General features: G+C 35.0%; 1 protein-coding gene across 6 annotated transcripts in view; it reads right to left on the bottom strand.

Moving 5' to 3' along the window:
- The window catches only part of CNOT4 (CCR4-NOT transcription complex subunit 4), a 137517-nt gene that overhangs the window by 45299 nt on the left and 75514 nt on the right, over positions 1–16704 (bottom strand). For 3 of the 6 annotated variants that reach the window (XM_008258152.4, XM_002711994.5, XM_008258154.4), the window contains exons 4-7: positions 14324–14410; positions 13061–13162; positions 12197–12322; positions 8548–8672 (exon numbers count right to left, since the gene is read on the bottom strand). In XM_008258152.4, coding sequence (XP_008256374.1) covers positions 8548–8672; positions 12197–12322; positions 13061–13162; positions 14324–14410 — 440 coding nt within the window. Of the gene's footprint in view, positions 1–8538; positions 8673–12196; positions 12323–13060; positions 13163–14323; positions 14411–16704 lie in introns of all 6 variants that reach the window. The other 3 variants (XM_008258151.4, XM_008258150.4, XM_008258153.4) reach the window with 1 other exon arrangement.

A 16704-nucleotide genomic window follows, 5' to 3' on the forward strand; every position in this document is an offset into this window, starting at 1 on the left:
AGCTAGCATCAGATGCAGAATGTCCTCATTAAGCTCTGTGTTTGCTTAAGCTGTAATCATATTAAAGATTTGTCTCAACATATACCCACCCATTTCCATACTAAAAGAAAAAACCAGGAAGATAAGCTTTAATAAATAAATACTATTTTATTAATGAAAAAAGACACCTACTCCACGAAAGAGGCTGCTCTCTGGTTGAGAACCACCAGTGCCAATGTCATCAGACCTAAGAAATAAACCTACAGACTTTGTTAATTCAATGTCTTCTGCCACACTGAAAACACAACCTGCATTGGAAGCATAAATTTCAGTGGAAAGACTTCTGTTCACCAATCAACTGCTCATGAATCCAGAGTTGCCCAGTGAGGAAAGAAGCTTAGAAAGGTCTTTGAAAAGTTGAAGATAGTTTGGTTCAACTTTAGAATAGAAGCCAAAGCAGATAATATAAACTGAACGAAATCAAAGAACGAATGGGGCAAAAACAGATCAACAACTATCTCTGAAAAGGCAGAGTTAGATTTAAGTCCCCCTATATCAATGTTCAAACAACGAAAACAGTCATCATGCTGAGAGAGCAATGAAGACACGGGAGTTCATAAACACCATACAGTTGACTGGAAAGTACTAGATTCAAGGACTAAGAAGCACTGATAAATAGGTAGGCCTCATAATACAAATATGATATCCAGGAGGCAATGTACGTGTAAATCCCTGTAGATAAAAATCTATAAAAACTTATTTTTGTAGAAGAGTCTCAATAATTTTCTTCGTTACTCCTGAACTGTTCTGAAACTGATGATGCTAATGACAGATTTCTTACATCTCTTTGAACCTAAATAGTTAGAATCAAGTGCTATGGAGTGCTGCAAGAAACAAACATATGTGCATTTATATATTTATTAAGAACATAAAGTATATATTCAGACTCCATCCCTAGGCATTCGGATTCATTCGGTCTAAATCAAAATACCTGCTATCTGATTATCACTGCAATTGATGAAGAGGAACAGTAATAGGCATTAAGTCTCCTCAAAATATCTCAAATTAATAATTTCAGAGTTAGAAGGAATCATTAAAATTAAACATAAATTCTGTTTTACAGATGGAAAAACAAAGTTCAAAACCATGTGCAAAGGTGGGAAGAATCACCATGTTCCTGAAGCTGTAATTATGAAGTATGTAAAATATGTAACTGTAAAACTGTATAGTTCTGCATATATTCCTACATACTTTTTTTTTTTTTTTGACAGGCAGAGTGGACAGTGAGAGAGAGAGAGAGAGAGAGAGAAAGGTCTTCCTTTTCCATGGGTTCACCCCTCAATGGCCAATGCAGCCAGTGTGCTGCGGCCAGCGCACCGCGCTGATCCGAAGCCAGGAGCCAGGTGCCTCTCCTGGTCTCCCATGTGGGTGCAGGGCCCAAGCACTTGGGCCATCCTCCACTGCACTCCCTGGCTACAGCAGAGAGCTGGACTGGAAGAGGAGCAACCGGGACAGAATCCGGCACCCCAACTGGGACTAGAACCCGGTGTGCCGGTGCCGCAGGCGGAGGATTAGCCTATTGAGCCCTGGTGCTGGCCGTACAGACTTACTTCTAAAGCTACAGTTTAAAAACTTGCCATGGGACCCTAAATCCCCTTAAGCTGGGTCGTAAAAATACCATTTTAAGTGCTTCAGTGATCATATGGATGAGATTAAGTGTCTCTTAATAATAACAGAATTAAAAAGGAGTAAATGCTCCAACATGGGAAGCAGTCCACACAGCAGACTCACAGAATGACAATCGCTTTAAGCAGCACTCTGATCTCAGAATCGGCCCTTAAGGCATTCTGGTCTGGCTGAAAAACCCATGAGAGCATTTCAGGCATGGAAAGCCAAGACACTGTGGCAAAAAATGTTCTACACGAAGGACCTCAAGTGAGTGAGACACCAGTGGAAAGAAGTGGTCATCAAAGAAGGAGGTACTTTTCTCTGAAAGGAGGAGAGAACTTTTACTTTGCTTATGGCTTTGTCTAAACACTGACAGAGTTTGTGGATTCAACAGGCTTCCATAACCTAGGCAGCTCATGTCAAGAGCCTCAGGTGATCATTTACATCATACATAAGAGTACTAATTCTTAAATTAACAACAGGAGTCACTGTGCACTAACTTCCTATCAGGACCTCTATCTTCAATGAGTTGTATTTAATTATGTCTAAGTGCTAGCAAAAGATGTATCATTCTTGGGTGCTTTTTTAAAGTTAATTAAATTTCTAAAAAAAGAATAAAGTGAAATTAACTTCAAGATTCAGTGACTTTGAATAGCCCTTGTCTTGGCTGTTGAGAACAGTTTTTTGTGTATGTGCAAATTGTTGAACTCTTTACTTAGTATAGAGTTGGACTTCTTGTGTAAGAAGTTCATCAAAAGTGGATCTTAGTGGAGAATAAGAATGGGAATGGAAGAGGAAGGAGGAGGGGTGGGAGGACAGATATGGTGGGAAGAATCACTATATTCCTAAAGTTATACTTATGAAATGCATCAAGTTTGTATTCCTTAAATAAAAGGTTTCTTTGGGAAAAAAAAAAAATGTGCAAACAAGTAGTGAGTGACCCAGCTGGGCTTCAGTTTGGTCCTTCAGATGCTTGCCCAAATTCTGCCCTCTTCTAACTTGCTCCAGAGGCAATGCTTGAATTTTACTTCCTTCTATTTCCTTAAAAATGATGCCAGCCAAATTTTGAAAATAGGTTTATGCCTGTTTTTTTTTTTTTTTTTAATTTGAAGCAAACAAACAAAAACAAAGAAGGATCAAAGAAAGACCATTTGTTTGGACTGGGGATCATATAGGGAAAAAAATTCTGAGAAGGTCTAGTTCCATTATTTATCAAATTGGAAAGATAAAAATAGTCACAGGGACTGCAAAAATTTTGTTACACTTTGAACATGGTAAAATTTATATAGGGACAGGTGTCAATATAATGAGCATTTCCAAATTTCACGTTTCTTTTCTCACTTAGAAAAATCATTTTAATTTTGTGTTCCTCAGAGTCCTAAATAACCCTGATATAATTTAAAATCTGCCACCACAAAGGACATAATTAATTTATCAATAGGTACAACTTGCCTTCACAGAATATATTTTATTTAAGACAGGCTTCAACTACACAGTAACATTTAAAGTATTAACTTGTTACTAAAATACGATATCTTAAATTACTGAATTAGCTATTAACAGAGCAAAAAAAAATTGTCTCAATAAACCTGAATGGATTGTAGTTAGGCAAATATGACTTTAATTGTAATTTTCTAATAACCCCAAGACTGATTTAACATGAATGAAAATAAATGCTTGATTAACTACTTGTATGTACAAGAATTAATTATTCTTAATATTAAAGCTAAATGATAGACATCTAACATCCATAACATACCACAGAACGTGGCAGCTTTTACAAATAGTGTTTATTCATTTTAATTTTGTATTTTAGTAATAAATTTATTCTTTAAAAAAGATAATATATTTAAGTTGAATTTAAACAAACAGCTCCTTGTTTGAAGTACCATTAATTCTAGGTAATAAGGTCACAAACATTCTATCTCTAACTGCCCCTCTTTCTCACACTCATTCCATCCACCCAATCAACTGGAACTAACACTTTAGACCAATGGTTACAACTTTTTTGACTATATTTATGTGGGCCAAGATATCTTTGTTCACGTAACAGTTTTCCAGAGGGTAAGCATAAGTACAGTAACTATATATATCCCCACAGCACAGAAGAAAATTTAAGAGAAATAAGGAAAGATTCTAAGATTAAAACTCAAAAAAACCAATAATTTGTAACTATTTTTTTGGTCATGACACTTCTCTCAAGAAAAACATGCACACATGCAAAATTTTACATAGAATTTCAGAGTGTGCAGATATCCTCAGGCCTACCCATGATTTAACAAGCTCTTTTATAGACTGTTTTCTGCACATCTATGAGCCATCACCTTTCCTGAATCTCATGGTTTACCAAATACCAGAGTAGGAAAACATGATTCATGCAGGAACCATTTGCATTCCATTAAGTTAATAAGGTATTCTGACTATATTTTCAGTCTATCAGAGCTTATACTTGATTTTCAATAAGAGTATTACTGTATTTTTTTAAAAGGGACACATGTCCTCTCGATGCAATAAAACTGATAAATTCATATAAAAGTCTTCCTTTGATCATTTCAACAGCTAATCCATTACTGCCACCAATCTGTGGTTTATGGAAGACTCTGGCTTAAAATATCATTTCCTCAGGATTTATGGCCCATCCACTATATTTACCATGCGTTAATAAGCCACAAATACCAGATTTTCAAGGTCAAACCAATCTGATTAGTATTTTTTTCCTCAGAGTTTCTCCTAAGAATTTTACCTATTCTAGACTAATCTGTAGTAAAGAGTAAGTCTGTACTTTAAGGCAGAGGAGACTATGGCCAGAATCTGGTCTATCACTTATTTATGTGAATATTGGTGAACTACTTAAGCCCTCTGAAATTTAGCTTTCTTATGAGAAATAATATTATTATTATGAGAATAATATTGACCATACAGAACTACTGAGACTATTAAATGAACACTCTTAAAAGATACCAAATTTTGGTTAAATCCTCCTTTCACCTAAATCTACAGCTAAACTGTTTGATCCAAATATCTAGCCATAACCACTTACACTGAGTGATACATAGACCCCATAATTTTTGTAACTAGGCCTGCTCATTCTCTCGTGAACAGCAGCCCATCTAGCCACTATTCTTTTCACAGTCTTCAACTGGTATACAAATAGTATCTCAATCTAATTGGATGTATTTCAAAGCCCCAAACATAAAAATAAAACAACCAGTCTCTAAGCATCACTAACACATGGCATCTTCACTCCATACTCTTATCACCTTATTTATTTCAAAGTAACTTCTTTATAGAGAAAAATAGCACACCCATAGCTCAAAACTCATATTCATAACAATGGAAGAAGCAAGTAAAATTCCTTTTTAGAATTTTTGCTAAGTGAGATAGCAGTAAGACATTATTATAGAAAATGTCACTTAATTCTCAGTGGACCAGTCAGGGGTCTGTGAAAACTATTACACTCTTAAGATATATACTCTGGCTTAATTCAATAGAAAGAGAGAGAGAGACAGAGAGACAGAGAGAAAGAGAAAGAAACGCATTTTAAGTTTAGTATCTCTACACAATCCTAAGTTGTGCTTTCTTTGATTACTTCTTGTATAACTGCTACTATCTAGGAATGCCAAGAAATAAGAAAATGGAACTCTTTTTTGAGTTTCTTTTTTGCTTAGAAAGTTTAATTGTCAACTTAACTTGAAGAAGAAGTTATGGATAAGACCACAGAAACTGTTAGGCTGCTCATCACACGAACTTGGCAAATATTTCCAAGAAGAAACCTCCACAAATTTCTTCCTGTCATCTACTGCTTCTTTATCCTTATTCTGGATAGTGTTAATGTGGAAGTAGAGACTAAAGCAGACCCTCAGTGTGCCTGGCAGTGAGCCAAAGGCTTACTATCTTGCAAGAATTGGCATGAAAGAAGGAAACCTGTGGTGCTTACAAAAAAAAAAAAAAAAAAAAAAAAAAAAAAAAAAAAGCAGCACTCTCTGTAACATGGGGCCAATGACTTGTCACTTTAAAAAACTGAGTAACTGCATTAACCTCCCTACTCCTCTGCTCCCCAGCCCCTCAGGCCAAGAACACACTTTCAGGTGTCACATACTTATATGCAAAGCATAGATACCCATGTCAAGATTTTTTATAGTTCCAGATGATGTTCAGTAAACTGGCTTTGAGCAAAGTAAATTTCTCCCATTTCTCCCCAATAACTTATAACTCCAATGACATTCTTCTCCAGCTACCAAGAAAGTTATAAATGTGCTCTGTGGAGTATCTGACTACATAATGAAGGCCAAAATTAACAAAATATTAGTAAATATATTAATAACATCACAAAATAAAAGCTAAATATGTTAATATACCAAAAGACATTTATAAACTTGATAAATTTTAATATTCACTTCTACTCTCAAAGGAAAAAGCTCAATAAATTAAGAATAACAAAGTATTTTCATGCTGTGATTAATAACCCTTATCTCAATTAAATGATAAAAATAAAATTTAAGATTGAATAAAAATTGAGAGATACCTTCATAATAGTAAAGCATGAGTCAAGAAGCCCTACTACTGCCACTTGTCTAATGCTGTTCTTAGGATTCTCAACCAGAAAGAGTCAGTGAACGATCCAATTCAACAGGAAAAAAAGACAAAAAATTGTTTCCTGAGAAAAAGACTTAAATAAAGAGATATATACCATGCTAATAGTTGGGAGGACTCAATATTGCAGAATTCTTCCAAAACTGGTTTATAAATTCAATGCATTTTGAAACACAAATAATTGACCAACTAATTGGGGAAAGTCAGGTCTCTCTGTAACTCATATAGAACACCTAAACATACAAACAAAACATGGGAAACATATATAAATTCACAATGCATAACAAGTTTACTTTATCAATCAATCACAAATTAAAATGAAATGGCTCTTTTTAATCAAATTGACAAATATGCAGGAAGAAAAAAATACCTAACACAAAGAAATAGGTACTCTCATATTTTTTTGACTCCGAGTTCTAGTTCAGAGAACAATCAAAATTATAACCAATATTTCTAGGAAAAGATATTCACCACAGTGTTATAAATAATATCACCAAAGTGGGAAAAAATGAGACTGGCTTAATAAATTCAAAATATCTATTAAGGAACTTTGTAGCCATAAAAAATTATGTTGTTTGGACACCACAAAATAGAAATAATATGTATTACGTTCTCACATATAACAAACCACATATTTTGTGTTTAATACTATATGCACATTCATAGGAAAGAAAACGATCACAAGGAAATACACACAGCAAGGAAACACACAAATCATTTTCAGTGATAACCTTTGGGTATTGACATCACATACAATATTTATTTTCTTCAGTATGCTTTCATAAATTTTTCACATTTCCTTCAATAAAAAATACTACTTTTATAATCAGAAAATAACAAATGTTCTTCCAAAGAAATAATCTAAATGCAAAATTTTTGTTCTGAAATCTGTAAGGGTTAAAAACCCTGAATATGACTTTAATTAGAATGTCATTTTTAATGAGAAAAATTATGTGAATAAATGTTGAATGCATCTGAAATGAATATTTACTACAACAATCTCATTTTTCTACATAGCACTACAGAAGTAGCAACCAATGAAATAAAACAGCACATGGTTCATCATAAAATAAGCACACAGGGATAGAAAAGAGGAGGTACAATAGATCAAAGAAAACATCAAAGCTTGTCAACCCAGTAAGATCTCTGTTTGGACTTAACTTTTATTCTTAGTTTTGATATAAACAAAATTCAAATAACTTACTATACAGAAACTTTATGTTTTACTCTATAGCCTACTCTATATATGTTTATATACACATATACATAAGTACTTATATGTGTGTGCACACATTAGAAATAAGTGTTTAAATTTAATCTTTCATATTTAAATAATCTTTACTATCAAAGGTAATAAACAAGGACTTCAAAAATTTAAATACAAGAATATGTTTCTGAAGAAAGGAACCATGACAACAATCCATGTAGTTATCATTAGCTACATTTGAAAGACGGTTCTTACATTATTTTACTAAATAGACACTGGGCTACAGTATTTGACACCCAGAAACATCACTTAAACAAATATAACTTTAGAATATAAGAAAAAACCAGTCTACATGCCTAAATTGATAATTTACTTTGAGATTCATTTCACAAAAGATAAACTTATCATCCAAAAAAATGGAACAAATATACTAGCATCAAACTTTTAAGTTAAGGACAGGATAAAATGTCAAATTATTCATTAATTATACAATTTTTGGACAGGACACAACCAAATATAATCCAAGATATTAAGATCACAGTAACAGAATGAGAGCCAATATCAAAGATGACAAAAGTGTTTGCACACGGACACAAGAGAGTCCACCCAGAACCATGCTGGAATGGAAGATAGACTATGATTTGCCTCCTTCATGAGAAAGACTTCAGTGATTCCTGGGACTACACATCCTTGAATATTTGTGTCTCCAAAACACAATGCTTCGGATAATTTCCCGTCTCCCTTTTACAGTGTATTTTTCCTTCATTACATCTGGAGGAAACCTCAATTAGGAGACAAAAGCCTTTTAAACCCAACATCCCTTAATTTCCTGGGCTCAGGGTGACCTGCACAGCACCATAAAAGGTGAAACCATCCAGAAGCTAGCAGCAAGTATTAGCAGGGAACCACAGGCTACAATATTCAAACCCAGAAATTGAGACTTCACATTTCCCAAATAGCTAAATAATTCCATGTAAATGAGACTTTGCCAGGAAGGATTTTGCCCCACACCCCCAAAAACAATGTAGAACAAAAAGGAAAACTGACAGTAAAAGGGTAAGATGTCTGACTATACTGATATCAGTACTTACGTATCATACCTCTGCAGTGGTGTCACTTTGTTCTTATTCTTATCAACTGAACCCGTAGACAGCTGAAGAAAATTAGGATTTAACTTATATAATTCTTGAAGGAGCTTCTGTTCATATTCTTGGTGCTTACCCGCCTAATGAAAGAAGAAACAAAAACTGCAGTGGAATTCACAAAATAACTGGTATAAAGCAGTTACCTTTTCAATTATTAAAGCTATCCTAAAAAAAACATGAGTTTTTCACAGAATCAGGGAAACTGATGAGGAAGATGTCACAAACTCCTAGACCAATGAAAATTATTCCAACAAAATTATAAGATATATATTCCATAAATTAAAGTAAAGCATCTATCAACTCCTTTACTGAACAGCATATTAAGGAGAGAACATCTCCGGCTAACTCAAACAACTAGGCCAATGTGAAGCCTACTTCAAGTCTTTCACATGAGGATTAAGTCCTCGTCTATAGTTACAGACAGTGAGAGAGAGACAGGGAGAAAGGTCTTCCTTCCATTGGTTCACTCCCCTAATGGCCACTATGGCTGGTACTGCGCCGATCCGAAGCCAGGAGCCAGGTGCTTCCTCCTGGTCTCCCATGCGGGTGCAGGGCCCAAGCACTTGGGCCATCCTCCACTGTCTTCCTGGGCCACAGCAAAGAGGTGGACTGGAAGAGGAGCAACTGGGACAGAATCCGGTGTCCCAACTGGGACTAGAACCCAGGGTGCCAGCGCTGCAGGCAGAGGATTAGCCAAGTGAGCCACAGCGCCGGCCAAGGATTAAGTCTTCTAATAGGTCTTTAATAAGTTTCCTCCAGATTATACAAAATTGATCAATCTCCTTTTTTATGTTGAAATTAACAATAAGTAATACACGGATGAACTACAATCTTCATTAGTTTGACACTAAGTGGGAAAATAAAATCCATTTTTAGTCTCGTCTTTCTTCTGTTACCAAGAGTAAAATAAAAATTAATATATTTAAACTCTAAGCCAATAGTCAGCAATTTACAGTCATCTGTTTTTGTAAATGAACATATTTTACTTATTTATTGCAACATATTCACACTCATTTACATATTGCCTACGGCTATTTTACTGCAAGTCAGAGTGCAGGGTTTTTTTTAATAATTGACTCACTGACTGACTGACTGATTTGATAAACACAGAGACAGAAAGAGACCTTGCCGAGCCGAAACCAGGAGGCAGGAATTCCATCCACATCTCCTTGGTCGGTGGTGGAAACCCACGTAGTCAGACCATCACCTGCTGCCTCCCTGCTGAACTACCAGGAAACTAGATTGGAAGAACAAGTGGGACCTGATCCCAGGTACTCCATTAGGGGTTGCTGGCATCACAAGTAGCCTTATCACTGTGCTACAATGTACCCCCTAGAATGCTTTTAACAATAACCATACAGTCTCAAATCTTAAAATATTTACTAACTGGCCTTTTACAGTAAAAGTTTGCCAACTCCTACTGTACACTCAACAAGAAAATATAAAAGGTAAAGGTCACGGAAAATGGAATTTATAATATATTTATTTTGATACGAAAAAAATCTGAAACCCATGCATTTATGGTGAAGAATCTTCAAAAAGTTCAGGGAAAGTATGTATTATGAAAAAAATAAAGCATATATTTCAAATATATTTAACACCAAAATAAACATTTTTAATTACATTTCCCACAAATATTGAAGTACTTTTGTAATAGAGTTGGGTAGCTGTATTTCAGAAAGTAATATCACAAATTCTATGGGAGAAATTATGCAAAGATTGACTGCAGAAGCTAATCACACACCAATATAAACAGTAACGAATTTACTTTTTACTATTTGGCATGTATATTGTAACTAGAAAGACATTTTTACTTACCTTCAAGGATGTTAGTTATTTTAAAACTATGATTTAAATCTATGTTATAGCAAAACCAAAGTGAAACAGATCAAAACAAAAGCAATACAACAATAACAAGTAAGGGCGATATCACTGAACTGTGCACAACTGTATCATGAACACTGCACAATGCATCGTTCCCTGTACCTGCTTCAATATAAATATTCACTGTTACTAAATTTCAAGTTATGCAGTAATTAGAAAAAATTTTCTGATTTTTGTCATAATGTAATTTATTCAAATTTCCTATCTACACTCAGGAAGTGTTTTAACAAAGAAACCCTTTACAAAGTACCTTCAAACTCATGTGATTAAGATGAATTCAGGACACTGCCTTGAGATGAATTTTAAATTAAGAAAAAACATATTTAGATGTGGATTCTACATCTTTAAAACATGAAAAGTCTTGAAGATTCTTCCTGCATTCAATACTTCAGGAGGCATTAGGGCTTTCTTTAGCCAAAAGCTCAACCTGATGTTCAAAGGCCTCTACAGGGGCAGTTCATAAACACAAGTCAAATCCCATTACAAAGAAGTTCCAAAGGATTTTCCATACATTAAAAAAAATTGTTTAGTAATACTTTAAATGAGATCAATGAGGGTTTAGAAATACTTTGACAGAATTTTCATTTTACCTGTAATAGTGTATGTGAATAGAAAAAGTGTACCTTCTACTAAAGTTCAAATTGAAATGATTTTACTTTTTTGAGTGACATCCACAATTTAGCAAACAAAAAATAAGCATTTATCGGACAAGAGTTCAGCAAGTCACCCATCACTGTCTCGAACTTTAATACTGTTTTTGAATCATTAAAATTCTACTTTCAAGAAACTTTAATGTATTTATTATAATGGGATTTAATCTGTACTAACTCCAAGTCAAAGAAAAAAAAAGGTAATACTTCATCTTATTTAACAATCTGCTCTTAAAGGAGCCTCTACCAGGCTTTCTTTATCAGGACCTGCAGAATGAAAGGTAGCAGTGAATGCCCCCCACCTTCTAAAAGAGAAGTATTCCTGCAAAAGTCCACAGCAACAATCTGAAGTCCTCATCTACAACAGGGAAGTGCAGCATTGTGCTTTGGTATAATCCTCATTTAATAGGCCGAATGGTCAATATTTTTACTTGTAAATACATGTTTATACTACAAATTGAAAGGAGACAGGAGAAGAGGAGATGTGAAAAAGTACACAGGATATAGTAAGTCTTCAATTCACCCTTTATAGGATACTGACTTGATGGACACTTTGATGGGACAATCATTTCATAAAAATGTTTGCTTATTAACATCATTTGATAAAATACTATATATAGCATGTTCTATATAGAGTAGACATTGGGAGGGAAAAAAACTAATACTTACAGTATTCCACTTAGCCTTCATTTTGCTGACATTTCCCTTAAAGCAGCATTTCCCAAAGTGTTTACCTTGATCATTTAAGTTCTGGCTGTATGCATCCCTCTCAATTATCCCTTTCTTGGATACGTATTAGCCTATTAAAGACTCTGAGAAGCATCAGAGTAAAGAAATCTGTTTATCTTCATTAACCTAGCATTTTTAAACTTAGTTTGAACCACAAATCCATTTTTTTAACAATATCTGCAGAATGGACATTCCATGGAACATTCATTTAGAAAATGCTACTTCAAAGTAATACTGGTCACTAGAAAATTAAATACCTGATTTTTGTTTTTGTAATTTTAACAGATAAATAAAAAGTACTCCCTTTTCTGCAAAGTTGATAAATCACATGACTTTACTACCTGCATTTCCTCTTTTGTGAAGCTGGCCGCCTCATCTCCCAATTCATGTAGATACATGCAGTCAGGTTTTGGACATTGCATATTCTTTAAGAAATAACTGCAGTATTTTGTTGTACCTAGAGATGCCTGTGGGAAGAAGAGGGGTAGGGAAAAGACGACTCAAAACATAAACTGATACCACATTCAGAATTCCCATGTTTAATATTTTTAGATCACCTAAAACGAGGCACAAAGGTGACAAAACAAGAAGCATGGCTACAAAGGAGGACTGAACTATTACTAGCAGAATTTATTATAGACGATGGTCATTTGGAAGAACTAACGAGAACCTTTCAGCCTATCGTTTCTAGAACTTGACACCCAAATCTTCTTCCCTAGACACCAGGAGAAGAGACAAAAATCAGTTCTATGTTATAAAAGGCTCAGAACACCCCCACCCCCCAAAAAAAGCAAATCCAGTTTATCAAGTTCCAATTTCTAACTCATTCATCAAGCACTGCTTGTTGGAACCTTTCACTACAACCTGACTCAACATCCAAATAGTAAGGACAGCAAATGAGAACCATTATCTATTTCTGATGGGAAGAATAATGGTTCCTTTTCATAAAGTAAGATATATGTAAGAATAGGATATTTTAAAAGATTATTCCCTACAAATGAATGTGTGTTTTCCAACCTGGTAAAACAGGACCCTCCATAAGTCAGAAGTCAACAAATTACCTAGCACAGGTTGGTAGGAGTACCCTAAAAACAATAACTACCATCAAATTTAATATGCAGATGCCAAGTTTTCCTCTACTTACTACATCTTATTTTCCTTATTAAAAAAGTAGGGCTGGGGGGGAGAGAAGAGGACAATATTACCTTAAGTGTTCTGCCATCTACCACCACGTTGTTGACACATTGTATGGCTCTGAGGGCATCTTCTGACCGGATATAGGTTACATAAGCACTGGCACTTGGACCCTAAATGAAACCATCCCAATCAATTGGTATTGCAGTTTCAAATTAAATAACAGTAGAAAAAAGAAAATTCTCCTGCATTCTGCATAAGGAATTTTAAAGGTCTTTATTACTACTACTATTAATAATAATGACAACAATTAGAAGCAGTTTAAATTAAACACTGTACCAGCTCATTTAAAAGCAAACATACGGGGCCGGCACTGTGGCACACAGGTAAAGCCACCGCCCGCAGTGCCAGCATCCCATATGGGTGCTAAATCGAGTCCTAGCTGCTCCACTTTCGATTCAGCTCTCTGCTAATGAGCTTGGGAAAGCAGCAGAAGATAGCCCAAGTCCTTGGGTCCCTGCAACCATGTGAGAGACCCGGAGGAAGATCCTGCCTTCAGATAGGCCCAGCTCCAGCCTTTGTGGCCATTTGGGGAGTGAACCAGCAGATGGAAGACCTTTCTCTGCCTGTAACTGCGCTTTCCAAATAAACAAATCTTAAAAAAAAAAAAAAAAAAAAAGAGCAATCATGCTTAATGAACTTTATCTGATTTTAAGTAGACTATTATACACAAATAACATCCTTCTCTTGTCTTTTATTAAAGTAAACTAATATTTGTAAATAAAAGATCATCTTTGCCGTGTAAAGGTTATAAAACATTTTGAAAAGATTTAAAAAAAAATCTCCTTGTCTGCCTTGCAAATAAAAATAAATAAGATTTATAGACACTATATCAAAATATCTCTCAAAAATAATCTTCAACATTATTCTGTGAATATCAACATAAGGATGCTCCTTTTTAACACCTTGAAACCATTAATTATAGACCATTATCTAATATTATCAGATTATCTAATATTACATTGAAATCATTAATTATAGACCATTATCTAATATTATCAGATTATTATTATTATTAGATTGAACTCCCCTTCCCCTTTATGCCATCATTAATCTTTATTTTACAATTTCCCTCTTATTACCAATTCAGTTCAAGTCCTAGAGGGGTCAAATGAACACCAAAAGTTCCCCCAACCCACCAACAGAGGTCACTACACTGCTTAAGTCCTTGACCCTTAGGCTTTCTAATCACAGAAAACAAATTTTCCTTATAAACAGCCCAGGTCAAGCCAAGACCACAGGGAAGAAAGGCAAAAATCCCAATAATTAGTTACCTGTGAGCCTGCATATGAAGTGCTATTATTGATGACAACTTTGTGTATTTTACCAAACTTCCCAAAATACTCTGGTCGTTTTAAAACCTACAAAACAAGAAGAAATAAGGCATCAACTTGTCCCAATTTTCAACAATTTTATCCATATAATGGGAACATATATCATTCCTTATTATATCCCTCTTCTTTGAGAGGAAAATAGAGAAAAATAGTTAATTTTAAAATTTTTCTAATATACGTGTCATGGTGGCTATCCGACAGCAAATCAACAAGTCATGTTTAAAAGCTATTCTTAAGCTATTCCTTTTTAACGCACTGTAGAAACTGAAACCGAGTTTACTATCAACTATATTCTAACACTAACACCAATAACCTGCGGTAAAAAGATATTCACTACACTGACATTAACAGATGATTTTTATAAGAAAGTCATTCTTAGGGCTGGTGTTGTGACGTACCGGGTAAAAGCCAGTAATGTCAGCATCCCATATGGGCGCCTATTTGAGACTCAGTTACTTCACTTCCAATTCAACTCTCTGCTATGGCCTGGGAAAGCATCAGAAGATGGCCCAAGTCCTTGGGCTCCTGCACTCACATAGGAGATCCAGAGGAAGTTCCTGGCTCCTGGCTTCAGATTGGCCCAGCTCTGGACATTACAGCCATTTGGGGAGTGAATCAGTAGATGAAAGATCTCTCTCTCCCTCTCTCTCTTCCTCTGCCTCTGCCTCTCTACTCTGACTTTCAAATAAATAAATAAATCTTTAAAAAAAAAAGTCATTCTTAAAACACTAACCAAAATTATGTAGCAGAGATCGTCTCTACTCATAGATCCATGATAGATAGTAACATTTGATGTGTTATGTGAAGACATTGTTATAAGCTACAAATTCCAAATCAAAGAGTGCCACCTTAACCTTCTATGTTTTCTGATGCAGTTTCCCACAGAAATTAATTTTACTTTTTTCAGCTGTCTCATGGCTTTTCTCTTTTTCTCGTTTCCTGGTAAGTAACTTTTGGGAAACACATTTGTACATCTCCTTTCATGGGTCACTTCCTAGCAGTTATTTTCCCTTTCACTGCCTTACCTTCTTCACTTGGTGAATCACTGTACATTCTTTCAGCTTCTCTTGCAAACTCATTTAACCTTGATTAATTTGACCAGTATGTAAATTGGTACAAAAACCTCTCCCATGATTTGCAACTACCTAAAAATAAATTTTATTGTTTTCTAGAATAACAGACCTGCCGTGCCTTCTACCTGTCCAAACTGTAGTGTCTCTCAATGAACATTTTCTGCATGCACCTGTTCCAGTTCCTACAAAATACTCGTTTTTCCACTTACATCTGATAGTATTTTCACATATCTATGATTTAACTAATTGAAATATTTAGCAAAATCTGGTAGAACTAAAACCTGATGAAATAGTCTTTGGCTAGTTTATCATTAATTCTTAACAATCTTCAACCTAATAAATGTAAAAGACTTAATCTTGACAATTTTTAGGTCTTTATATGTACACCACTGTTACGTTAGCTACAACCAATTCTAACAGATTAAAAGGTAAAGAGATTATATTGGTTTTTAATCTTCTTTCCACCTAAATGCTCTGAGAGATATGATTTGTAGCTAACAAAATGACTGAGATTGTCCATAGTGAAGTCTCAGGGTTGGAGTGCAGTGAAGAGTATAGTTTGAAAAAGTTTTCTGGCCAGTGGAGTTTGATACTACATTCAATAGTTCAGGTGAATGTGCATCAACTCAGCAAATAGCCTCACAGCTGAAATGCCTGCTCAAAGGGTTCAGGCTGGACACATGCTCTCTTATCTTACATCAGCATCTCTTACCATGCATGAATTCACAGCAGTTATCAAAAAGTAGAAGTACTTAAGGAAGCATTTTAGAAATTTGTAGGCACTTTCATGGGGAGACACTGTTAAAGTGACTGGAAGATACTACCAGCATGCACAAGTTGGGAGCCAGGGATGACTTAAAATGCTCAGGCTGGCACTGCACAACAAAGAATCATCCTGTACAACTTTTAAATGTCTTATAACATACTCATGTAGCCGAGAAACCTGTTTAAGTGAACTAGAAACAGATTCTATATTATGTATAAACACAAAGTACTTTCCCAGTTTTGACATACATTAAATGTAGCAGAAGCAAATAATATGTAATTAATGGAAGACCACATGTGCTTTGTTTGAAGTTGTACTGAGAGTTATTTCAGGAAAATCACATCATTGACATTTCATGATACCTGAGTTGCCAATACCTACACCTATAACAATCTGAATTTGCAGCTGTCACATTACATGAAAGAATCAACAAAAAGGCACAAGTATCTTACTAATTGATGAAACAGTGCAAAGAACTTAAA

Source organism: Oryctolagus cuniculus, chromosome 3 (assembly GCF_964237555.1).
Source record: "Oryctolagus cuniculus chromosome 3, mOryCun1.1, whole genome shotgun sequence".
Lineage (NCBI taxonomy): Eukaryota > Metazoa > Chordata > Mammalia > Lagomorpha > Leporidae > Oryctolagus > Oryctolagus cuniculus.